Here is a 25,841-nt window from a genome sequence, read left to right on the forward strand (position 1 = left end):
ACGTCTAGAGAGCCTTAGTTTGAATGCGAATAATAAGAGTAAGACATTAACGACTATTCTTTACAATAATGTTTGACAGTTGAATAACCAAAAAAAGAGTTATATATATATATAAACCCCCACGAAATCTATGACCAAAATTTGTACTAAATTGGGTGAATAAAAAAAGAAGATGGCTTAGGCTGCAGCCTTGCTTGAAAATGCCGCATTGGCTGCCGTGTGACGTTGATCTTAAAAAACAATAACCAAAACCGCAAGAACATAGTACTGAAGTCATAAAAACATTTTAGATTTGTCAAAGATGCAAATAAGAATTGTGATAATAATTGTACAATATTCTGGATCGTTAAATCGTAATCAAGGGAATTGGTTTGAAAGGAATATAATTGAAGAGAAGTCAGAATTGGATTCCTAGTGAAGCTATTTACCTAAATGTTCAGGAATCAAAATAAGAATGAAACTAAGTTCATATAAGTTGTTTACTAATAACTAAATCATAATAGAAATAAGTCATTTAATACTACAGTCTAGTCGTATTCCTTTTTGACGAGAATAACACCTAAGACATCTCACTTACAAGTAAAGAGAAATATCACTAGACTGTAAAACTAAGTGGTGAGAGGGAAGAGTTTGAACCCAAGATACAATTCCTCTTTGGCGAGAATAGAACCTAAGACATCTCACTTACAAGTAAAGAGGAATATCACTAGACCGTAATACTAAGTGATGAGAAGGAAGAGTTTGAACCCAAGATGCAGTGAATGAAAAAGGAATACTCTAACCATCAGAATGATCCACCACTTACTAGAAATATAAAAAAAAAATTAAATAAGAAATACATTAGAAACGGTCTTTCAATTTTTACATTAAATTAATATTTTTCATTAATCATCCTCCAAACTTTTTATCGCAAATCGCTCTTCACCTCTTCACATTCAAGAGTGGTGAAGATTTATTAGTACTACGATATAGTGATATTTCTCTTCATTTGTAAATGAGAGGTCTTAATTAGGTTCGATTCTCGTCAAAGAAAAATTTAAACCACATTATTATTAGTCTATTATGAGACTAAGTTCAGCCAAGACTTTTCCTTTAACATAGATAATATCATTTGTTTAAAAAAAAAAAAAAAAAAGGTGACGAGGGTTCACATGACATGATCTCTATCGAATAGCTGCTGATTCATGAAGAATCTCATCTTACTTGGTGAGTTTCCTTCTCCCTGTAGTTTCTATTTTATCTCAAATTTCATAATCTTGTTGGATCAACTTTGCCCACCATGCATCACTGAAAATATAGCAGTTTTGACAACGTAGTGGTGGAGTCAGTTAACGAGGCTGAGTGATATTTCTCTGATGCTAGATGATGAGTGTTGTAGATAAATGTCATTTTATATGGTTGTGAGTGTTTAGAAGTTTTGTTTTGTTTTTATTTTTTTTCATTTTTTATGTTTTTGATGCTTGGCGATAGTGAAAAATACATGGATTAAAGAGAAATGAGAAGTGAATATAGGGTTTACCATCTCCTAGTGCAAGGAGAGACTTGAAAATTCTGAAATAGCCGTTTTTAGTATCATTCTACAATCACGGAGAACTAGAAAATAAAAGTTGAATAATCCCATAAGAAAAAGGTACTAAAATAATAGAGAAAAATAACTTTGAATCTTCTTTAATCAAAACATTCATATATGCCCCATCTCCCATCAAGAAGTGGAATTTATAAGCACTTGTAAGTTACATTAATAATTTGAAAAGACAACGAAATTAAAGTTACAGGAAAGTGAAAATTCCATTAATAAAGTAATATGATCAGCGAAGAATGTCGTGACTTTTATTAATTGTTGCTAATTGCTTTTAGCCATTCATTTTAAAAAAAAATTAATAAAAATGATTTGAAAATTTTGAGTTTAACAATAAGAATAAAAATAAAGGGTAAAATGAATAATACCATAATTTACTTTTTAGTGTAAAATGTAATTTTTCTTTAAAGTAAATAATACCGAAAATTTTTCGTTAAAATTCCTTTCATTTTATCCCAACGCTTCATAAATGCACTGCCTTACAAATCTGCTTCAGCTTTCCAAGTCATAAATTGCAAAATCTAAACATTAGTTTTCTATGTGTTTCTTGTTTGCTTTCAGTATGGATCTATCAATCAATTTGTATCGATGACTTAAGTAATGTAGTTTTGACAGATGATTGGGAGATTTTTCAAAGCGTAAATTTGTGCATGATTCTCCCCCGATCATTACAACTATGTATTCGGTTGGTTACAAAGGTGAATGAGGATTGGTCAAGGTAAGTTTTTATCCATATTCAGTATCATATTTGTTCTTCATATCAATGTCTCTAGCGATTAGGTTGAAATACTGCATGTTTTTCGCATTGAATTCCTTTAACATTAAAAACTCCTTTTTTTTTTTTTTTTAGCATTAATAAATCTTTTAAAATCAAATATTTTATCGTTTCTTTTTAAATATTGCGGGACTATTTTAGCTTAGGCCGCCAAAGAACTTCTTGAAACTTTTATTTTCTTGTAAAAATAAAAAACAAAAAAAAATTCCTAAGCCCAAACGCAATATGAGCCTCATATCGTCCGGCCCAAAATCTGAAGCCGAAGCCCAAATCTTCAATACGACGTCGTGTATCGACTACGTTTATCTCCGTTTTCACTACAAACCGAAACCTCAGGCCAACGCGTCTCGGCTTTTGGCGGCTTGGCCCCTCTTCCCCACTCTTCCTCTTCAGAGTTCAGTTCAAGCTATTGCTTCGGAAGAGTTGCAGAGATGGTTTTGTCTAACAGGAAGCTGAAGCAAAAGCTCAGGGAAAAGCTAGCTCAGTCGTTAGTAGAATCGGTAGGTAAGCCTAGAACCGACCCGACAAATGATGGGTCGGAAAACCCAGACCCGAAATCGACCCCCCGGTCGCTGAAAGTGCTTTTGGACTCCACAACCCAGAAACCCAGATTGTCCAAGCGGGAAAAACGGAGAAAGATCCTGTCTTTGCGAGGTCCAGAGGTGGTGAGTGTGAATGGCAGTGGTGGTAATTTGGGGGGAAACAAGGGGGAGGAAGGGAAGAGCGATATGGGTTCAGATGAGGAGGAGGAGGATGAGAAGAAGAAGAAGAAGAAGAAGAGGAAGAGAGATGAGGGGGAACAAGATGGAGACTTGAGTGCAGAGGAAAATGGTGTTCGGAAGAAGGAGAGTAAGAAGCCAAAGAAGAAGAATAAAAAGAAGAAGAGGAAGACGGAGGCGAAAACCGAGGAAGAGAATAAGGGCGGTGAGCTTGAGAATGGAAAGCAAATTGTCCAGGAGACAGATATGAGCATTGACAGGTGATTTTTTACTACACCCTTTTCCTCAATTTGTGTATTTGCATAGTGATTTTGGTAGTGTTTAATTCAGGGTTTTAATTAAGTTTTTGAGTGGGAGGCTGACTAATTGTGTATTTTGGGAGGAAATGTGGATTGAAGGTGTCTGCTTTCTGTGTGAAAGTTGGTTCTGTAGTTTTTGCCTCATTCTGTGCGTGTTTCGTTTCGTTTCGTTTCGTTTAGACAAGCAAGTGGGGATGTTCTGACAAAAGTTTATGTGGGAGGCATTCCTTATTACTCGACCCAGGATGATATTCGAAGTTACCTTGAAAGCTGCGGTACAATAACTGAAGTTGATTGTCTGAGGTTTCCTGACAGTGGGAAGTTTAGAGGAATTGCTATTATTAGCTTTAAGGTAAGAAATTGTGAATTAAATTCGGCGTTCAAAACTTTATATTTCAGTCCTTGCTAATGTAACTTGGAATTGAAAGTCTCTTCAGAACCTAAAGAATTAGAGATTGCCCACCAGGAAAGCCTAGTTATTAGTTTGTATTGGCAAATGTTACGATATCACCTGTCGATATTTTTTAAACACCTTCTTAAATGAATGTTCACTTCCCAGTGCTCCTGGTTCCTTGAGTTTGAGCTTGAGATATACAGGCATTCAGATTGCCGGATATGATTTTTACAAGTACGTCTTGCTTACACTTCCGCTTCTGCTAGTTGAGTTGAATTTATCACCCTCAAGAAGCTATATGTATACCTTGAAAGAGTTCATGAGTTAATCACAACAGGCTTATTGCTCAAGTCCGATTTGCAACCTCTAAATCAATTTATGCGAATCTTTTATTTTTCAATGATTAGCATCATTCATCATTAAATATGAATGTATTCCTTTTAAAGATAGACTGACTTTGAAAAACTGCTAGAAATCAAAATGAGGATGTTGAGAGTCTGAATTCTTTTGAAATCTAGGTTCATGCTAAATACAAGATTGTTTATCGTCTATCTCATCTTAACATGCTAATGTTTTTACAGACAGAAGCAGCAGCCAAGCGAGCCTTGGCTCTTGATGGAGCTGAAATGTGAGTTTGGACAATGTTTTCTTTGGTTTCCCAATTTGTTGTTGTAGGATTGTTTGCCGGTTCTTACAGGATTCTAATGAAACTTCGTTTTATCTCAGGGGTGAACTATTTCTGAAAATCCAGCCTTACAAGGCAACTCGACCCAATAAACTGAATAAAGTATCTGATTTTGCCCCACAAATTGTGGAGGGATACAATAAAATCTATGTTGGAAATTTGTCATGGGATATTAGTGAGGATGATCTGAGGAAGCTTTTCTCAGATTGCAAGATTTCATCTATACATTTTGGTAAGGATAAGGAAACAGGGGAATTTCGGGGTTATGCTCATGTAAATTTCTCTGATAGCCTCTCGGTGACTATGGCATTGAAGTTAGATCAGAAGGTTGTATGTGGAAGACCTATCAAGATAAGCTGTGCAGTACCTCTGAAAAAAGCAGGGACTCCTTCAAACCCTGCAGCTACAACTTCAAGTACTCATTCAATATCTGTAGGCTTCAGCTATGAGCGCTGATTCCATTCCAGTAGATAAAACTATGGGTACAGGAGCTGGTGATGGTGGGTTTAGTGACATCAGTGGTAAGATCAAGAGGAGGACGTGCTATGAGTGTGGTGAGAAGGGTCATCTTTCTTCGGCTTGTCCAAAGTCTGTAACTACAACATTTAGTACCCATTCAATACCGGCAGCTACAACTACAAGTAGTGATCCTACACCAGCTGCTACAGCTTCAGGTACAGGAGCTGATAATAGTGGGTTGAGTGCCACCAGTGGGAAGATTAAGAGGAGGACGTGCTATGAGTGTGGTGAGAAGGGTCATCTTTCTTCAGCTTGTCCAAAGTCTGCAACTACAGCTTTTAATACCCATTCAACACCCGTAGCTAAAACCACAACTACCAATCCAACACCAGTTGCTACAGCTACAGGAGCTGATAACTGGTGAGTTGAGTGACATTAGTGGTAAGATTAAGAGGAGGACCTGCTATGAGTGTGGTGAAAGGGTCATCTTTCTTCAGCTTGTCCAAAGGCTGCTACTACACCTTCAAGTACCCATTCAATTCGAGTAGCTACAGTTACAAGTACCGGTTCAATACCAGTAGCTACAACTACAAGCACCGCTACAACACCAGTAGCTACAACTACAAGCACAGATTTGCCACCAGATGTTCCAGCTGCAGGTACTGGAGCTGATCCTAGCGAGTTGTGTGTGAGCAGTGGTAAGATTAAGAGGAGGACGTGCTACGAGTGTGGTGAAAAGGGACATATTTCTTCAGCGTGTCCAAAGAAGCAAACCAATGCAAGTTAAGCATGTAGCCTGCAGGCAGTGTCCCAAGTTTTTCCTATTAATTACATGTAGGGAGGAACACATTACTCATTTTCGAATTGGTTGAAACGTCACAGGTTGTTGTTATTGAGCCCAATTTTGGGAAATTTTGTTTACTGCATTTAGCTTAGTTTGATGCAGAGATTTGTAAAACTGAGATATTTCTTTATTATTGACAAGGCAGATTTTGTTCCTTGCTTGAACTCCATGTCAAAGCAAATGGTGGTTCTTGTTAAAATTATATGCAGTACGGGGTGACGAAGGGTTTATTGTTCAAGCAGTTAAAGTGTTATGATATTAACTTGTGCACTCGGGATCTTGTGTTTGAGTCCTCTGCATCTTGAGTCTTAAAGACTAAATACTAGGCAATATACTCCCATCGGATCTAGTCCGGTCCGCCAAACGTGCCCTTGGTGTGTAATGTGGGGCACCATCTTATGTTCGAAGGTAATTGAAAATTTGAAATGAGGTGGAGAAAGCGTCGAGTTTGGTTCAAAAGCATCATTGCAAGAGGGGACAAACGAAAAATGAACATCTTGCGAGCGATACGTCCCATTTACTTTGACAAGTACAACGACTTAGAACTAGAACTATTTCAATCTCTAGTCACTAAACGGTGGAATGATCGTAGTTAAGAACATAACTTTTTAATTGATGGACTTATTTGTATACGTTTCTAGATTATTTTCTACTTTATTCGATCTAAATACTAAAAATCATGTGTAAGTGTAAGTAAAAAAAATTATGGCTTATGAAATTATACATGGGTTTAGATTCATTGGAAATGAAACATGTGCACCGTATATTATTTTAGACACTAAAAGCGATCAGAGTTTTGATGAAAATGCGTCACGTGCAAATCGCCTCCTATTTTTTGGATAGAAAGTTGAATTTCGTGTTTAGATTAACGCATTTCAAAAATTGAAAAATCAAGTTGGCACCTCTTTTAAGTAACAAATTAAAATCAGTATATAAGTTCAAGGACTTATTTCTAAAACTTTCCTCTTGATTATTCACAGATTTTAATTTGTTTTAAGTGAAACATGTGTAATGTGTGGCTTTGAGATATAAAATGAGTCAGAAATACCGTTAAAAAAATGAACTACAATGTGCACGTTATTCTTGGATGAAAAATAGTCGGATCAATTCAGTGTTTTAAATTAATTTAACACTATGATGTAAAATTCACATTTCTTGTTTTAAATTAATTTAGCACGAAATTAAACAAAATAACATGATGAAAGGAAACCCTTGAAACAGAGACTCCAATTGAGGAGGGTACAACTCACTACCACTATTTGCTACGGAAATGAGCCAACTGTGCCTCATTCAACAACACAAGTATTATTACGGTCAGATGTTTTGATATTATATCAGGTTTTTCCGAAAATTCTTGGGTGCTTCGAATAGCCAGCACACTGAGTGTGTTAATCATTTGATCTTAATTATGTATTTACAAACAAAAATCTAATGGTTAAAACACATGAAGTACCAGGCCTCTGAGTCACCCACATGACGGATTGTTTCCTTTATATGTGTTTTTTGAATCACCTCTGTACCAATGCGGCCTTGAACATACATACATATATATGTATGTAGGTGTATATGTATATATGTCCAAATCTTACATAAAATTGAAGGATATAATTCGGTTAATTACCCAAAAATATAGTTCTAAGGTATTAACAGGGTTTTGAGTGTTTTTTTACAAATAAATCGTTTAGATATCGTGTAAACCTTGCTATTATGTAGATCATAAATGAGAAGGTGTTTAGCTTAAATAATATTAAGAACTTAATATGGGTTGGCATTAAGAGCATTTTTACTCATGTATTAAGTGGTCTTGCGTTCGGGTCTGTCTGATGCATACGCGGCCTTGAACAAGGTCGGATGCTTTTCTTCATTTATATTTTACTTATGTAATTGAGATTTTACGTTCGATGCATTTAAAATAGGACTGGAAAAAGCCTGGTTCTTAGTCCAAACAAAAGTATCATTGCAAGGGGACAGAAGGAAAACTAACTGGGAGCTGGGTCACCTATCCCTTCTTAAATACTGAAAACAAACGTCTCATAATTACATGGCTTAGAATTGGATATTGCAGGATGCAATTTTTTCTTCCACAATTTTAATTACTAGTAACTAAAATATTTTGAATCTAAGGAAGTTTAGTGGACCTTCAGTATGAGACTATTTTATTTATATATCAACAGTTCTTTTATTTATGGCACAAAATACGTAAATTCTTATTTGGTAGTGTGTTAAAATACAAGGTTGATAGACACGTAAATTGCATAAAGAAACCGCTTGCCAAGAGTTTTTTGCTCGATTGATTATGAGTGTCCACGCTGCACTTAAGGTCTCGAGTTCGATTTTCATTGTTCCTATTATCGCTTGTATTAAAAGCCAACAAAGAAAAAGAAAGTAACTATTTGAACTTAAACACGAATTTTGATTGGTTTTAAGTGAGGCATGCACACCATGTGTTATTGTGACAATAAAGCAGTCAATTTCCTTAAAAAGAAGTCACGTGCAATATGCATCTTATATTTGTACAAACCTGATGTCATGTGACACGTTTTGAAGACGAAAACTCTAAGCAGAGTCTCTTAAATTTTTCTTAATAAATTGAAATTTGTGTTTTAAATTTCTTTTAGAAAATCTAACAATTAAGATTATCCATACACCAAAATTATCATAATTGCAAAAATCTTGTAGAATTTCTGTGATCTTGTAAGGAAGAGAGAGAAGAGAGAGAGAGAGATAGATTTCTTAAGAGTTAAGAAATGTGTGACTTTTCATTAATTACCAAAAGAATGAAACAATTACATATATATATAGCCTTTTGACTATTTACATTTAGCTATCGAAACTAATCACATAAAACAAACTAATTACATAACAAACTTATAACAAACTAATAACCAATTCTAGTTATGATATAGCATTTTCATCTTTACACCCCTTCAAGCTGAACATGGAAGAATCAAGAATTCCAAGTGAAAGCTTGGACTGCAGAAATTGGAACCTATTTTTAGACAAGGCTTTGGTATGAACATTTGCAATTTGATCCTGACTGCACACATACTTAACTTCAACCAGATTTGCAAGTACTAGCTCACGATTATAATGATAATCAATCTCTACATGCTTAGTTCGAGCATGAAATACAGGATTAGATGCAAGAGATATAGCAGAGATATTATCACATCAGAGAGTAGGTTTGTGAGATAGAGGAAAACCAAAATCTTTGAGCACCTTGCTAATCCAAGTAACCTCTGCAGCAGTTTGAGCTAAGGATCTGTACTCAGCTTTAGTAGATGAACGTGCTACAGTGGATTGTTTCTTGGCACCCCAGCTAATTAAGTTGGTGCCCAAAAAAACACACGAACCACTCGTGGATCTTCTGTCATAAGAGCAACCAGCCCAATCTGCATCAGAATAGGCTGACAGATGCAGTGAGCTTTTTTAAACAAGAGACCATGAGTGGGAGTCCATTTGAGAAACCTCAATATATGTTTGGCTTGCATGTGAAGAATAGTAGGTGCATACATAAATTGACAGATTTGATTCACAGCAACGGAAATATCAGGTCTTGTCCAAGTTAAGTATAGGAGAGCACCTATAATTGATCTTTATTCAGTGGGATTGATAAGTAAATCCCCACTATGATCTAACTTAGTACAACTAAGGGGAGTGCAACAGGGTTTTGCACCAGTCATGTTTGTTTTCTGTAACAGATCAAGCAAATACTTACTTTGAGGAAGAAGCATAGTATCTTTGGTTCGTTGAACTTCTAGACCCAGAAAGTAATTCAATGGGCCTAGATCTTTGACAGGAAATAAAGTGCTTAACTTTGCTATAAACTGATTGCAAATGGTAGTATCAGGACCACTGACCATAATATCATCAACATAAACAAGGACAATAACCAGAGTGGGAGCATGTAGAACAAATAAAGAAGCATCAGATGATGATTGACTAAATCCCAGAGATTGGAGAGCTTGAAATAATTTGTCAAACCAAGCTTTAGGAGCTTGTTTAAGTCCATAGAGAGATTTTCTAAGCTTACACACATGATGAGGTTTGTTGAGATCTTGAAAACCAGGAGGTTGAACTATGAACACATCCTCCTTTAAGTCACCATGCAGAAATGCTTTACTTATGTCCAGTTGGTTGAGGAACCAATTAAACTGGACAGCAAAGGATAACAAAAGTCTGATAGTAAATGGCTTTGCAACTGGACTGAAGGTTTCTGTATAGTCAAGACCTTCATTTTGGTGAAATCTCTTAGCAACAAGCCTTGCTTTATATCTCTCAATGGATCCATCATGAATCTTTTTAATTCTAAAGACCCACTTGCAGCCAACTACATTTTGAAAGGGTAAGGAGGGAACAAGTGTCCAAGTGCCAGTAGATAAGAGAGCATTGAATTTAGTTTGCATTGCCAATCTCCAATTTCAGACTTAGAGGCTTGAAGATAAGTATTGGGAATGTTATCAATGGAGGAAGGAAGTGGATGTTTGGTAGCTGTGAAGACTTTGGGTTTATGAATTCCATTTTTGGATCTAGTAACCATGGGATGAATATTAGGAACAGAATGATTCACAGGTTGTTGTGTAGGCACGGTAGGAGAAGAATGCATAGAAGGAGGTGATATAGGGGGTTATGAGGAAGGTGAGAGTGTTGGTGATAGAGGCATAGGTGTAGTGGATAGAGATGTAGGCATTGAAAACTGAAGATCAATAGAGGAAGATGTAGAAGTAGACGGATCAACATAGGATAAAACATGAGGAACAACTTTAAATGGAAAAGTAGTCTCATCAAAAGTAACATACCGAGAGATATAGATCCAATTGGTGTCCAAATCGAAACACCTGTAACCTTTGTGTTGTAAACTATAGCCCAAAAAGACACATCTTTTACTTTTCCCATCAAGCTTAGATGAAATGTAGGGCTTTAACCATGGATAACAATTGCACCCAAAGACCTTAAGTTTGGAATAATCGGGATACTTGTTAAACAACAACTCCCAGGGTGATTTAGTATTTCCTGATAGAGGCAGCGATTTATAAGATAAATGGCAGTACCCAATAGGAATGAGGAACACTAGATTCAACTAATAAGGTCCCAGCTGTCTCAACAAGATGCCTATGTTTCCTCTCCATATAACCATTTTGTTCTGGTGTGTGTGGACAACTAAGTTGTTGTACAATACGATGAGTATGGAGAAAGGATTTAAATTGTAAATTGGTAGATTCACCCTCAGAATCTGAACGAACGATTTTGATTTTATTACCAACAATATTCTCAACATAAGCTTTGAAGGTTACAAACGTAGAATACACCTCTGATTTGGTCTTTAAAGGAAAACACCAACTATATTTGCTAAGTTCATCAACTATGAGAAAGTAATATCAAAAACCATTCACTGAAGTGACAGGAACTAGTCCCCACAGATCACAATGTAATAGCTCAAGAGACTTAGAGATGAATGTAGTTAATGAACCAAATGGTAGTTTATGATTTTTAGCAAAAGCACACTTGGAGCAAAAAAAGTCAACAGAGGTGGTAGCTTTAATAGCAAGCTTATTACTAGAGATTATTTTGCGAAATATAGATGAGGAAGGGTGACCCAGTCGACTGTGCCAGAGTTTGACTGAACCTTGAGCACTAACAAGAGCATAAGAGCATCCAGGAGATTGAGCAGTGGAAGAACAATTTTGCATATGGTAAAAGCCATCTTTAACTGGACCTTGCAAAAGCGTCATCCCTATAGTACGATCCTTTACAATAGATCTATCAGAGTCAAGTGTTAAGACACAGTAGTTATCTTTGAGAAATTGGTATGCAGATAACATATTATGTTTCAGTTTGAGGAACATGAAGCACATTACTCAAATGAAATTTAGCATTAGAAGAATGCAAAGAAGAATAGCCAACATGATGTATAGAGAGATCTTTACCATCACCGACATAGACTTTGTCCTCGCCAATGTACGGTGTTGGTGAAGAGATGTTAGCAATATCATTAGTGATGTGAGATGTGGCGCCAAAATCCAGTAGCCAAGAGAGAGAATGCTTGGATGTATAGTGTGCACACATTGCTGCAAGTTTGGCAGGAGGAATCTTCCCAGAGATGTCAGGATTCATGCAATCGAAGCAGTCAATAGCTTCATGACTGGTGGAGCCACAAATTTGACAAGGAACATGATTACTACTGAAAAAGAATGATGAACACCTTATTGATGACCACAGTTGGAGGATTGACCTTGATAATTTCCTCTGTGTCCACGATTGTTATTGTACCGACTAGGATTATGGTAGTGATTACCCCTATTGATGTTCCTTCCACAATAAGAGTTGAATCGAAAATATTGTTGAGATTGTGCAACATATGCTTGAGGCGGTGGAGTTGGAAGAAGAAGCGGTTGAGACTGAGCAGAGAACGCCTGAAAATACTCAGTAGTGGAAGAAGAGAGCTTCTTGCGACAAGACATTGAAAGCTCCTTGGTGAAAAGAAGGTCATGTAACTCATCTAGAGACGTGGAAGAGAGACTGTAACAAGTCCAGCAAGAGTAGCTGCAATTAAATCTCAATCAAAAATAGGTGCACCAGTAGCAGAAAGAGAGTTAGAGGTTTCTTTAAGTTGTTGAAGATAATCCACCATAGATTGAGCACCTTTTTGAATTGCTTGAAGACGAGACCGGAGTTGATGAATATAAGCATCTGAGACTCCACCAAAACGTTGTTCAAGCTTGATCCAAAGATCTCGAGCAGAAGAGACACCACTAGTAAAAGGAATGACATCTTACGAGAGTGTAGAATTCAACAAAATCAACAGATTCTAATCCTTTCATACCAAATCTCAAAGGCTGAATTAATATATTGATCTTGAAGAAATGGCAGTGGACATGGCTCAGTACTTCAACAATGCCAAGAAGTTTGTAGCACTGGAGAATCGGTGCAAACAGAGCACGCCATGAACGATAGTTAGATTTCTTGAGCTTAATCGGCACCATGCTTCTAATATTCTGAATTGTGAGAGAAGCATATGAATTTGACAAATTAGGGTTTGTCGAAGAGTTTGGGGCAAAATTTTGAAGAGATTCATGAGTTGAAGAATCTGACAGAGATGCCATTGCAATCAGAAACAAGAATTACAAGAGAAGATCGTTGAGAATTAGAGAGACGAAGCGGAATAAGGGATCGAATTAGCCGTGAGGCAAAAGGCGAAGGATACCATGTAGAATTGATGTGTTCTTATAAGGAAGAGAGATTTCTTAAGAGTTAAGAAATGTGTGACTTTTCATTAATTACCAAAAGAATGAAACAACTACATATATATAGCCTTTTGACTATTTACATTTAGCTATATAAACTAATCACATAAAACAAACTAATTACATGAGTAACAAACTTATAACAAACTAATAACCAATTCTAGTTATAATATAGCATCTTCATTAAGATTTTCCATAATTAAAATTCCTCTCTATAATTTTCTTTTTGAAAAATCTAACAATTAAGATTTTCCATACACCAATATTATCATAATTGCAAAACCTTCTTTTAACCTCTTTAATTCTTCTTCTTCTTCTTCTTCTTCTTCTTCTTCTTGTTCCCCAGGTCCCAAGTTCTTCTTCTTCCCCATTTCCCAAGTTTGATTCTCCCTCATCTAATATCGTTTGTATAAGCCACTTAGTACTACGATTTGGTGGTATTTCTCTTCACTTGTAAGTGAGAGGTCTTAGGTTTGATTCTCGCCAAATACGAATTTGAACCATATTATTGCTAGCTCACCATGAGACTTAACCCACTCTTCAACCCCTTTAGTGTAGATAGTGTCGTTTGTTCAAAAAAAAAACAATCGATATTAAAAAAACAAAAAGGAAAGAAACTGCCTGAACCGTTACATGAATTTAGAGTCGTTTAAGTGAGGCATGCGCGCCGCGTGTTATCAAAACATTAAAAACAGTCGATTCCCTTGAAAAGAAGTCACATGCAATGCGTATGTAACCTTTTTGAACGGACCTAGCATCAAGTGACACGTTTCATTGACGGAAAAACCAAAGCGGAAGGCACTCTTGAATTTTTTTTAAGGTAACAAATTGAAATTCGTCTATGTAATTATCCTTTTGAAAATATAATAATAAAAGATTTTCCATACACCAAAATTTTCATAATTGCAAAAACTTCATTCAACCTCCTTTTTTTTTTTTTTTTTTCTCCTCCATATTTTGTTGGTGAAAAGGACAAAAGAAAAAGATATAATAAATTGACACACACACGGGGCGAGAAAACGAGGCAGTCGGAAGTCTTTCATGACCAGAAACTTATATATATATATATATATATATATATATTCATTGTCTTTGCTGCATTGTCTTGCTCTCGACCATCCCGCGTCACTTGCAATCTTCAACCTTCTCCTTCACGTATTTTTCTTCAACTTATATATTCTCACTGCATGCTTTAAAATCCAACCAAAATAAAGAAAAAAATTAACACCATTAATATCGCATATATTTATACACTAAGCTACAAACTTTCATCCTCCAAAAACCCGACCCTTTAAAGCCAAACCATCTCCTCCCACACACAAACATCATGTTCTTTCTGTTCATCATCTCTGTTTCTCTCACAGACTTCAAATTTCAGGTTTGTGGCTGATGGGTTTTCTCTGAATTGTGTAGGATTCTTAATTGTTTGATTTTCTTGCCTGACAAACACTTTGGAGTTTGTTGTTGTTGCTTTTGAGTTCTGAAATGGGACCGATCAGAGGGTCCAGGAGGAAGAAGAAGGTTGACCAGATTGTGTTAGCTGCTTCAGACTCTCAGACCCTGGAATGTTGGTGGGATGGCTTCTCTCAGAGAATTACTGGTACAAATATTCCTCTGCTGCTACCTCTGTGTTTGTTTTGTTGGTTAATTTGTTTTAATCGGTTGTCTTTAAATATATGTAATTGGTTTGGATATATATGGTTTGTTTCTTATGAGTTATGAGGGCATTTCCTTTTTTTTTTTTTTTTTTTTTTTTTTTTTTTTTTTTTTGGTGTTTGATGAAATATTAAGACTTGGGTTCAATGCAGTTTTCAGAAATTGGATATTTTTGTTGTGACTAGTGAATCATATTTGCAAGTGGATTTCTAGTGGTATATAATCTTACAATCTTACAGTTCTTAGCTTCTTTTGATTCGTGTTATCGAGCTCTTGCTTCGTGCACTCGTTGTTGCTCAGAGCATAGCATTCCTAGTCTGATGACTATTTAGGGTATTATTTTAGGTTTTATGCATTATTCCTTCCATTAAATTTATGATGCTAATAAATAACTTCGTCAACGGTTTCCTTGTTTGTAATTCCGGTTGATATATAAGTAGTTGATTTCTTATTTTGATGTTTCTCTTAGCAGACAATCCTGTTAGTGTTCATGACAGCAATTTGTTCTAAGCATGTGTTGAAATTTTTAAACACGCTGCATTATTTTCGGTGATTAGATTGTGGTATTGTACAATGAATGTTTTTTCTTGAGATAAGATTGTGGTAAATATTCCCTTCCAAGTATATTTCTCTTCATTTTTCTTGTACATTAACCTTAGGTTCCTCAATGTGAGCATACCTGGTCCTCTGATTAGATTCAGGATAACCTGTTTGTATCTTGGCGTTCGTTGGATTTTGCTGAGTGTCGTGGCCTAATAGCGATACTTTAATATGTTTGGATTTTGCGGTTAACATGATCCTGTTACCAAGTACAAATTTTTTGTTTTGAACTGGCCTAGACCAGTACTTCAATCAATCAAAACAAAGTGAGTGGTCTGATTTGGAAAACACTTGTAGGCATATAGCAGAGGGATCGGCAGACAGAGAGCTATGGGGCACCTAGGTTTTGTTTTGGTTGTGTCCTTGGATGACATGGTTAGGTTCAGAATTTCTTTATCTTGTATAGCGAGGCTAACTATTAGCTTCAAGTTATGCAGTTTGCTTTAGCTCCTTTGTTTGAAAGCTATGCAACCGATGTTCTTCTAATGAAAAAGTGAAGAATTCTATGTACTTACCTCATGAAATACGAAAAAATGCAGACTTCTTCATGAAGTCTTTCCAATTTCATATAAGATAGCTTTCGTGCTGAGTATTTACTTCTTATGTGCTGCTCTGTCAACCCTTTAGGGTGATCCTTTGTGTGGAACACTACGGACCTACAGTAACTTGGTCTGATCGGGTGGACGAAATTAAGTCCATAGCCACAGAACTCAAGCAACAGTCGTGCAAAATGAGTGTCCGTATACTTATCTGGATAGAGTCGGTTGCATAAACATTAAAAAAGAAACAGCAATAGCTTTAAGAGAACATGGTATAGGAGTTAAAGGCCATTCCATTAGGGCGATAATCGCTAAACAAGTTTGGAATCACATTTTATCATTTATTCAGGATTTTGGTGTCTGCAGTCTTTCTTGTTAGGAAAGATAGGTCCATCTGCTAGTTGTACAACAGAAAGGCATAAGATTTTGGCGATTTGATCGTGTACCATATACCTATACCTCAAAAGATTAACTTTCCAGCTTTTATGTCAAATGTCCTCTATGTTATGTTCTTCGCTGAGAAACTTAGATTTTCACCTGGAATGAAATACAGTAATTCGACCTACCTTTTGTTCAGCATTGTTCTCTTCAGTGGTTAAGGAGTTGAAGTATATTTTCGACCTTTCGATGATATTTCAGACTATATTTATATTACTTCGCTAACTCTTGCAGGTTAAATGAATTCGATCCTCTTTTGCAGAGGTTTTTCTGATCTTTTGGTTCTGCCAAGGACATTGGCATAAGGGTTCTGAAATTCACATTGATAAATGATTAGATTTTGTTTTCTACTTTCTAGGTCAATCAAAATCTAAAGGAGCATTGAAATTTGAATCTTTCTTCAAATTTCGATAAAGACATTCGCCTACATCTGTTCGCTTGTAAAGGAAGATATGATGGCCAGGTCAACCTTCTGCTACTCAAATAACAAGCCATTATGTCTGAATGACCAAGTTGCTGTCGCTCTTAGGAGGCTCAGCTCGGGTGATTCATTGTGCAGCATCGGTGAATGCTTTGGCATGAACCAATCCACTGTTTCGCACATAACCTGGCGGTTTGTGGAAGTAATGGAAGAAAAAGCTCTGCACCATCTGTCATGGCCTAAAGAGCAGGGTGAAATGAAGGAGATAAAGTCCAAGTTTGAGAAAATTCGCGGCCTTCCAAATTGCAGCGGTGCAATTGACATCACACACATCATGATGACTCTGCCTTCAGCGGACTCATCAGATGATGTCTGGCTCGATGGCGAGGAAAACTGCAGCATGATCTTGCAGGCAATTGTTGATCCAGACATGAGGTTCCGTAACATAATCACAGGATGGCCAGGAAGTCTGAGTGATGACATAGTCCTCAAAAGCTCAGGTTTTTTCAAGATGTCCAAAGAAGGAGATTGCTTAAATGGGGAGAAGTTGGTGCTTTCACAAGGAACAGAAGTGAGAGAATACATAGTAGGAGATTCCGGTTTTCCTCTCTTGCCGTGGCTTCTCACTCCTTACAACGAAAGAGGCCGCCTCTGGGAGCATGAGTCTGATTTCAACAAGCGGATTTCTGCAACGCAGATGGTGGTGCAAAGGGCGTTGGTGAGGCTGAAAGAGATGTGGAAGATAATTCAGGGCGTAATGTGGAAGCCGGATAAGAACAAGCTGCCGAGGATTATTCTTGTTTGCTGTATACTGCACAATATAGTGATTGATATGGAGGATAAGGTGCAAGATGAAATGCCATCGTCTCGCCATCATGATCCCGGTTACCGCCAACAAATTTGTGAATCTGCCGCTGACGATACGGCCTTTCAACTGAGAGAGAATCTCTCTATATACTTAGCCGGAAGATTGTCTCCCTGAGAAGACCCTTGGTTGCATCCTGGATGGTGGTTTCATTGGTTTTTACTTTTTGTAATCTTTGCCAGTTGAAATTGGAGAGTTTATAATCTTTGGGATTTTGCTTTCTTCTATAGAAACTATGTCTTAACATGGTTTTAGTTGAAAAAATGGCACCATATAAATATGGTTCTTTAGCATTCTGAGTACCCATATATTACTATGTGTTACTGTCACATTTGTGTTATTGATCGTCTTATAATGTGTGGATAAATAAAGTTGATATGTCACGAACTGAAAGTATAATATTAATAAATAAATCTATACGTTATAAGATAACTAAACTGATAATACCGCAGAATTGTTGGTGACAATTACACAGAAAAACTTCTCTTATTTGGTTAAAGGCCTAATAGAAAAGAGACGCAATTTTCGAGGACAGCGCCCTTTTGATTATCCAGCATTTTAGGGAACTTAAGTCCAGTACACCGGAGCACCCAAATTATTTTGGCTTCTTTAGTCCCACATTACACCAAACATGACAAGCTAGTCCAAGCCCTAGTTTGGTAGTAACTTGATTATGAAAAAAATAGCTATCAAAAAACGCTTCCAGTTTTTTTTATGTTTGGTAAACATTCAGCTTCAGCTTCAGCTTTTTTTTACAGTTTTGGATGAAAAAAAAGCCAAAAACACAAAGCTGCAAAACCCAGCTTTGAAAAACCAGTTTTCTTTCACATATGTTTTACATAAAAGTTTATCAAACACTATAATATTGCTTTTTTTTTTTTTTTCAAAAGCACTTTTACAAAAAAGTTTACCAAACACTTTGCTGCTTTATTTCACAGCTGCTTATTCTCACAGCACAGCTGAAGCAGTTTTTTTTCAAAGCACAGCAATATCAAACCGGCCCTTAAGACATCTACGTTCTAGCTTCTTGGTTCGGCATTACACCAAAAACAAAACACTGTTAGTTCGACTTAGACCAAGCCAACACAAACCAACATTACTCCTTCAAGCGATCCAGTCCAAAATAGTCATGCGTAAAAAAAAGCATTAGCGGGACTTAAGAGTCCTCCTTAGGTTTAAAATTAACAATGAGTTTGGAAATACTTTTGGCATCACATAGTCGAACATGCGGGACAAGCAACTAAGAAGTTACCACGTGACCACATCCACTCGAATGGGACCGCATGCAGGGGATTTGTGAGATAAAATGGGGACAAAAAGGGAGGCCACTTTCCCTACTAAGATGCAAGCAGGACACAAGTGATATCCATTCCAATAAACCACCATATTGGTTTTGTATATCAAGCCAAAATGAGGTACCAATAATCTACGAATTACAAGTCGAATCATCAACGAAGTGCAATAGTAAACCAAATTGACGATCATAGGGCTATAAACATGTCACCGTAAAGAACAGATTGGATAGTTGAACCTCGTTTCATCGACGATGCTTTTCGTTCAATTAGCACGGCTTCTAATAACATCGAGACCCACTTCGGTTGGATCAGTAGCTTGCAACTCCATCTGAATTCCGTCCAACTCTCTCTTAAACGTGTCCTTCGAACTCGCGTAAATCATCTTGCTTCTCACCTTCGCCGTGTCAGGGGACCTTCATGCAAAAATCTTAAATGAGTGTAACAGCCAAGGAACATATAATGATATTTACATTTAGAGTAATGAACAAGGTCTACAAAGCCTAGAACTCTACACTCTAATTAGTTACCAAGCAACGAAAATAATCCGGCTCTTCTGGCAGTTCTCCTCCGTCACGTAATCAAAGTCATAAACAGCGTATCGGCACTCGTTAGCAGGGAGGCTTGCAGAGAAATCCTCATAGCTGTCAGTTGGTTCGCCAAGCTTTTCCACTATAACCTCATTTTGCTTCTCCTCGATCTTGTAAACTATGAAGCGGTAAGTTCTTTTTGCCTTCAATTCTAAAAACTTTAGCTTGCATTCGTCATGCACAGCCATCCCGGATCTTGCATTTGCCTGCAAATATTCAACGGATACCAAAATGCATCAAATACGAACAACACATCGGCAGTAAATTAGCAATTTGTATGGCTACACACAGAATTTCACTCCACCCTTCAAATCACGGAACATTGAAAACACACAGCAACATTGCAAAAATCCAAAACCAAAACACACCTTGCTATTTTCCCATCACGGTTTATCAACTCTCGGTTCATAGTTAAAGCTAAGAATTACTTGTTTCCTCAAGCATCCCATAATTCCAAACTATAAACAAATCAAATTATTGATAAATCACTGACATACTTATACGGTTATACCTGCCATGAAAAATTAACCACCACTACCACCCAGCAAAAGAAGAAGAAAAAACTGACAAATGCAGAACAAATGCTAAACAAAGTTCAATTTCTTAGGATTCGTTTGGATGCTTTTAAAATTATTGAAAGCACTTTTCATGAAAATACTTTTCGAACAATCCTAAGTAAAATTGTAAGTGAATCCTGAAAAATCACTTTATGGCTTCCTACAAGAAGCACATAACTTTAAGTGCTTTTGGAATCCAAAAACATTTTCTCTAAAAGCGCTTTCAGTTATTTTAAAAGCACTTTCAAACAAGCCATTTTAAGTATTTTTAGTCATTACACTAATCATAACTCAAATTAGTAATCCAAGTTCAAGGCAAAATGTAAAATTCAGGCTCAAAATATCATCACACCATAAAACAAAATTCATACTTTTGTGATTGCAAAACACAAAATTTGCATATACAAAATATATACTTATTGCAAAAATATAAAATCAAATCAAAATTTAAATGCATATGCAACTGCAGAAAGTAATCGATTAATCGTGATTAGATAATCAAAAGGGATGAGATTCGACCATCAACTTCTAACTTACCCGCCATTTCATGAATTTCTCAAAACCAAACAAAAAAATTTCAAAAAAAAATGGAACACACTACAGAGGATCATCAATCCAGAAAAGAACTGAAATTATAACAAGAAAGTGAAACCCCAGAGAGTCAAGTAGATGAAGTGCTCACCATTTTCCCGAGAAATATCGGCGGAGAGAGAGAGAGAGAGAGAGAGAGATGGATAGAGTCTCAGCGGTGGAAGAAGAGGGCTGCGGGTCGCGGCAGGAATATGTGGGAGCTTTCCTCCTTAGGAAGCGTTGCTAATATTACCGTCACGGCAGAGAGAAATTGGGCGGTGATCCAACGATATTTGAACACGTGTTATAGGTTGTGCAATGAGAATTGGCATGCCATTTACGTCAAGTAAGAGGTGGTTTTGCATCCATGGGCTTGGCCCAAAAGTCAGTTCCGGGTCCAAGACTCCATGCAATTAGGGGTGGGCATAAAAACCGTCAAACCGCAAAACCGTATCGAACCGTAAAATTTCAAAACCTGATTAAGAGTGGATATTGCAAGAGGTAAAAGGAGAATACGGAAATCATTCTCCTATTTTTTTCTCGAAACTTATATGGTGTTTAGAGTTGCCGAAATACTGGTGCGATACCCAGACCATAATTATAAAGTTTAAATTGAAATATATACCACAACATAGCTATACCTCCCTCTGGTTTAGATGAATTCTCTCAATTATCTCTTCGAATTAATCGATAATGTTACGTATGATTAAAAAGGAAAGCATTGAAGTACATGAAAGGAGCTTTTCTCAAAAGTGATAATGAGGTGAAGCATTAAGATATAGCTTAGGTGCTTAGTAGTTAATTATAGCACTAGAAGTTATTAGCTATGACAATTTTTCTTGATGTAGCAAGATGATCAGAACCCTCTTCCATAGTCACTTTCTGAGTAATTGACACAGGAACCAAGCAAAGGCCTTTGCTTCTGAGGTCAAGCGCCTGCCCACTCCCAGATTCCTGTTGAAAATTTCAAATTTGTGAGAAAAACTTTATAAAAAATTAAAATATCATGGAAAATATACGTAAATAGGATCAGATACGAAATTTGAATCAAAATTAAAACTGAGGGACAATAAACGGATAGTAAGTTGTATCTGAACTGTTGTTTAGTGCCTCTTTATGTTGACAACCTGGTGCCCTTTTTCGTTTTGGATTAAAAATTTGTAACTGGTTCCATTTGTTTATGTGTCCCAAATATCTTATATATATGTCTTCAAATTAATTCAAGTGCTTGCCGTGCGACCTGTGGGTGAAGAGCCGCAGCATTCTTGTATGAACTACCAAGCATCCTTAGCAGATTCTGCTACAAAAATTAAAAACAAAAACAAAAAACCAACAAGCAAATTTAGCAACTAAAATCTATCTGCAGCATATGAAAATGAAGATATTAATTATAAGTTTATTACCATAATTACTTCACTATATGTATACTTAATACCTGAATTTGTTCTTGGAGGAGCATGATATATGTGGAAGCCTCTTGAAGAACTGAGGCAGTGTCAGTCTGTAATATTATTATACAAGTTAGAACCCTAGTTGTAGTTAATTTACAGAAAATGCAATATTAATTTTTTCTATTTATGCTAATTACCTTGCCGTAGGGGGAAACCAATTTTTGGAGAGCTGTGATTTTGTCACTAAGCTTTTGGCTTCTTCTCACAGGCACATGATGCAACTTCTAGCAAAAAAAAAAAAAAAAAAAAAAAAAAAAAAGGCAAACAGAAAAAGTTCAACAACAAATCCATAGCTTAATTAAATTTGATTAATTAGGATACCTTATTGTTTTGTTGCTCCATTGAGTTTTCTTGGAGCTGTTGATGCCATTGTTGTTGAGAATTATTATTTGTCATCTTGCTTCTCTTATGTTTGTATAATTCGTTGAGAGATGTTCTGTCACCAACAAGACCACCAAAGTCATCAACCTCAATTGGACGTTTCCTTGCATTTTGTATGGCGTGGCAATCCTTCAAGGATTTTACAAAATGGAACAAATTAGGAATTGAAGCATGGTTATTTCACACAAATTCTACCAGATAAGATGCAAATAAAATGGAATCGTCTTCACCCCCATTTGTCTTCAATTTCCAAAAATATTTTGGGAAGTATTTACCATAATGTTTGATATTACCCGACCCAAGCATGACCTTTTCTTAAATATGTAGTTCGGATACATTTTCTGACATTATAAGATACATGTTGATCAAAATTTTATTTGTGTAAGACCTATCATGAGATAATAATCTGTAACTAAAGATAACGTGAACGATTGACATTAACAATGATCAGGTTATTCATTAGTTTGAAATGAAGGACTAGTGAAATTTGAAATTGAGGAAATTCTTGTTAGTTGTTGATTAGGAACTTAGCTACAGACTAATTAAGAAGATCATTGGATCAACATACTGCTTGAAATTGGGGGGCTGAAATCTTTTTGTCCAGAACATTGACTGCTCTGAAATGACATCATATCTCAACGAACCAGATGGATAATTAACTGCAATCAGACAAGGTAATTACTGCAAATTAACCAGGTTCTTGTGTGAATTATTAGAGTTCACTAAATTACAAAATCTTGAAGAGGGGTAGGATAAAAAAAAAGACAAGAAAAATTGGTAAAAAATTAGGCAGAAATTAGAAAAGTTGCTCCTGAAATAGAAACATATGGAAAAGGAAATGCACCAAACCTGCAGGTTGATAGGTAATGAGGGATGATGACTGCTGCAGAGGAAGAGAATAGTCTGCAGCTCTGATGTTATCATGGTTGTCACTTTCGGATGCGTTGGATCCCATGCAAAACCCACTGCCACCACGACAGGGGTTAACAATTATTATTTGGATAAATAATTAAACTAAGATTAATACAATAACCCCAATAATAATCAAAATGAAATTCTAATTAGTTGCTAGGGGACAGTCTTTGTCATTCTTCAGTTCTTGAGAATTTGATAAGTACGAACAGAAATAGATGAGTAATCTAATTGGGAGGATGAGGTTATTATATAATTTCTCAAAATAAGGAGATTAATTCCTATTTATCTCCACAAAAATGTTTAAATTTACGATAAAAGCTTGAAAAGGAAAGAGTGCTTACATTTTGCTGTTCATGTCCATTTGTGCATCCCAATTTGTCATCTGAACATCAATATTGTTTTCTGAAGAAATTGAGAAATAATTGAAATAATCTTATGCTCAAAGTAAACAATACTAATTAAGATTTGTGATGATGATTACCGCAGCTGTAAAGATGGGAGGATAGAGATGGAAGGAGGTCAGTGTTTCTCATTTGAGCCCAAAAAATCCAATCATGCAGAGAGAGTTGACCTTCTATTGATTTTTGAGACACTAGAGTTCTTCTGAAAGTCCTATATATGAACTGCTGAGCCCAGAAACTGACACACATACAGAAACAATGTGATTTAACTGAGAGCACAATGCATGCAAAATAAATATATCAAGAAGAACCCCACAAAAGCGAAAACTGAAATGAAAAGTCTAGAAACCCAAGATTACTTGAAAGAGCAGATTCTTATATACATGTCACCGGGGATATATCTCCTTGTCATAGCACTCATCACGTGACCTGATCAGGTGATGAGTACTACACTCGCAAGAGTTTATACTCCCGGTGAGTGTTTTGCACTCCGAAGACATTATTTGAAACTAATCCATTTCCTCACCTCGGATCTCTTGAAACGAAAAGAGCTAGCCCTGATGAGCTGAGAACTTTTCCCAGATGAATTAGGTATATATTCTGCAGTGAAAAGGCGTGACCTTGAACCTCCCCTTGAGTGCAGCAACGGTTCTTTTCCTTTTGTAGAAAAATGTTGTGAGAAGAAGGTTATATATAATTAGTAACTGTATGAATCATGATCACGAAGGAATATAAAACGTCCAGGTGACTCAGAACCTTATATCTTAATGGTATATGGGCCGGGGCGGCTCTCTCTCTCTCTTTCACTAGCATGTTAACTGTTTGCTTTCGCTTTCACTTAATTTGACTTGATTTCTATTCACAAATTATATGAGTCGAAAATGACTGGTTATTTTACTACTTGATGCAGCTGCATAGTCAAAGCTAAATAAGATGATGGAATGCTAGATAAATGACTCACATTTTGACTCGGTTTCTTTTCTGTTGTAAACTCTATATTGCACACAGTTGCATTCGTATATCTTTCGGGGTTTTTTAGCATGGACCGAGCATAGTATGCACTGGAAACTTCGACTGTTGAAACCTTAGTTGCTAAATCATTGGATATGCACATCTAGTCGTTTATTCATCTAATTCAAACTAGCGATCCATACTAGAATTTCAATAATTTCAGGGTAATTGATGGATATGTACTGTACTTTGATTATGTGCAATCATAATTCAAAGGCATGGATGTGGATGAGCCTACTCAACGTCCGAATGTGCTGCAAGAATATTTTGCAATATTTAAATTCAATAGTTCACTATTAATAGCATCGATGCCTTTTAAGAAAAAAACCCTCCAAGCTGATAGGTTCTTTTGGCTCCATGTACCTTCGCATTGAAATTTATTTATTTTTCTTTAACCTAAGCGGTTAAATTTAATACAATATTAGTACTGGATGGTAAATTAACATGTTGTACAACAAATGATATTAGAGACGTTTTGATGATCAGTTGATGGAACTCAAATTGATGTTCTAACACTATTGTCAAGCCTAGATGAACTGCAGAATGAGGGGAATATATTGAGGACAGCAATTTCGGATCACTTACCGAAACTGAATGTGGGTCTAAAATTAGGCCATTGTTCTAATTTTGACATTTGTGAGTGAGCAATATCCTGATTGTGATCTGTTTGTTTTCATAGTCTTTCACGTGAATATATGGATTTTTTAGAAGCTTTTTCTAATTTTGATAATAGCTAGGGAACCAGGTAATTAATAATACAACTTTGGAACTATTTTCTTTTGGTTGATTCTTCTATACCTAATTTTCTGGGTGCTACCAACTCATAGGCAGAAAAGGGATGAAATTGCTACTTTAGTACTGTATTGAGTTCATTGTTTCAGCTAGTATTACTTATGAAATTGAATCTGTAACTTATAAGTGAGAAAAAACAAAAAAATATAAAGCTTCTTAATTAAAACATCATGAATAAGCCAAGGCTAGTCAATCTGAATGTTTGGGTAATTATATCATTTGGTATTTGCATTAATATTAGAATTTGGAGACGTTCTTAGGAAATACAAAAGTTCCAAACAATTTGAAAGTGAAAGGCATTTTACTTTTTTGGAATAGCTTTTTGGCATGTCTGTTACACTGTCACGTAATGTTACTAATCAGT

General features: G+C 36.2%; 4 protein-coding genes and 1 pseudogene across 7 annotated transcripts; 3 read left to right on the plus strand and 2 right to left on the minus strand.

The window, feature by feature from the left end:
- The first annotated feature begins 2,671 nt into the window (after positions 1–2,671).
- LOC103930014 (phragmoplastin interacting protein 1) lies at positions 2,672–5,908 on the plus strand. Its single transcript, XM_009339295.3, has 4 exons — positions 2,672–3,333; positions 3,553–3,724; positions 4,348–4,394; positions 4,493–5,908. Exons 1-4 carry the CDS (start codon positions 2,786–2,788, stop codon positions 4,905–4,907), a joined length of 1,182 nt encoding a protein of 393 aa, XP_009337570.2. The 5' UTR covers positions 2,672–2,785; the 3' UTR covers positions 4,908–5,908.
- LOC125480179 (phragmoplastin interacting protein 1-like) lies at positions 4,930–5,908 on the plus strand. Its single transcript, XM_048590706.1, has one exon. The coding sequence runs from the start codon at positions 4,930–4,932 to the stop codon at positions 5,332–5,334; it is 405 nt and encodes a 134-aa protein (XP_048446663.1). The 3' UTR covers positions 5,335–5,908.
- An 8,110-nt stretch (positions 5,909–14,018) lies between these two features.
- LOC103930015 lies at positions 14,019–17,810 on the plus strand (annotated as a pseudogene).
- A 1,058-nt stretch (positions 17,811–18,868) lies between these two features.
- On the minus strand, positions 18,869–20,795 carry LOC103930017 (actin-depolymerizing factor 1). Its single transcript, XM_009339297.3, has 3 exons — positions 20,639–20,795; positions 19,340–19,605; positions 18,869–19,225 (listed from the first exon to the last, which is right to left on the minus strand). The coding sequence occupies exons 1-3, from the start codon at positions 20,639–20,641 to the stop codon at positions 19,075–19,077; spliced, it is 420 nt and encodes a 139-aa protein (XP_009337572.1). The 5' UTR covers positions 20,642–20,795; the 3' UTR covers positions 18,869–19,074.
- A 390-nt stretch (positions 20,796–21,185) lies between these two features.
- Positions 21,186–24,411, minus strand: LOC103930018 (transcription factor bHLH154). 4 transcript variants are annotated; one of them, XR_007260646.1, is made up of 10 exons: positions 24,201–24,408; positions 23,755–23,912; positions 23,615–23,675; positions 23,208–23,323; positions 22,927–23,017; positions 22,299–22,487; positions 22,115–22,198; positions 21,962–22,027; positions 21,767–21,826; positions 21,186–21,480 (listed from the first exon to the last, which is right to left on the minus strand). XR_007260646.1 is itself a non-coding variant. In XM_048590886.1 (10 exons), exons 6-10 carry the CDS (start codon positions 22,371–22,373, stop codon positions 21,337–21,339), a joined length of 429 nt encoding a protein of 142 aa, XP_048446843.1. In that variant the 5' UTR covers positions 22,374–22,487; positions 22,927–23,017; positions 23,208–23,323; positions 23,615–23,675; positions 23,755–23,912; positions 24,201–24,411; the 3' UTR covers positions 21,186–21,336. The 4 variants fall into 4 exon arrangements, 3 of the variants coding, with proteins under 3 accessions (XP_048446843.1, XP_048446841.1, XP_048446842.1); XM_048590886.1 differs by having other exon boundaries at positions 21,767–21,823; positions 22,115–22,201; positions 24,201–24,411; XM_048590884.1 differs by having other exon boundaries at positions 22,115–22,201; positions 24,201–24,410.
- Between the last annotated feature and the right edge of the window lie 1,430 nt (positions 24,412–25,841).

The sequence above is a fragment of a genome, unplaced genomic scaffold (assembly GCF_019419815.1).
Source record: "Pyrus x bretschneideri cultivar Hongxiangsu unplaced genomic scaffold, Pyrus_bretschneideri_v1 Contig32, whole genome shotgun sequence".
In the NCBI taxonomy this organism is placed as follows: domain Eukaryota; kingdom Viridiplantae; phylum Streptophyta; class Magnoliopsida; order Rosales; family Rosaceae; genus Pyrus; species Pyrus x bretschneideri.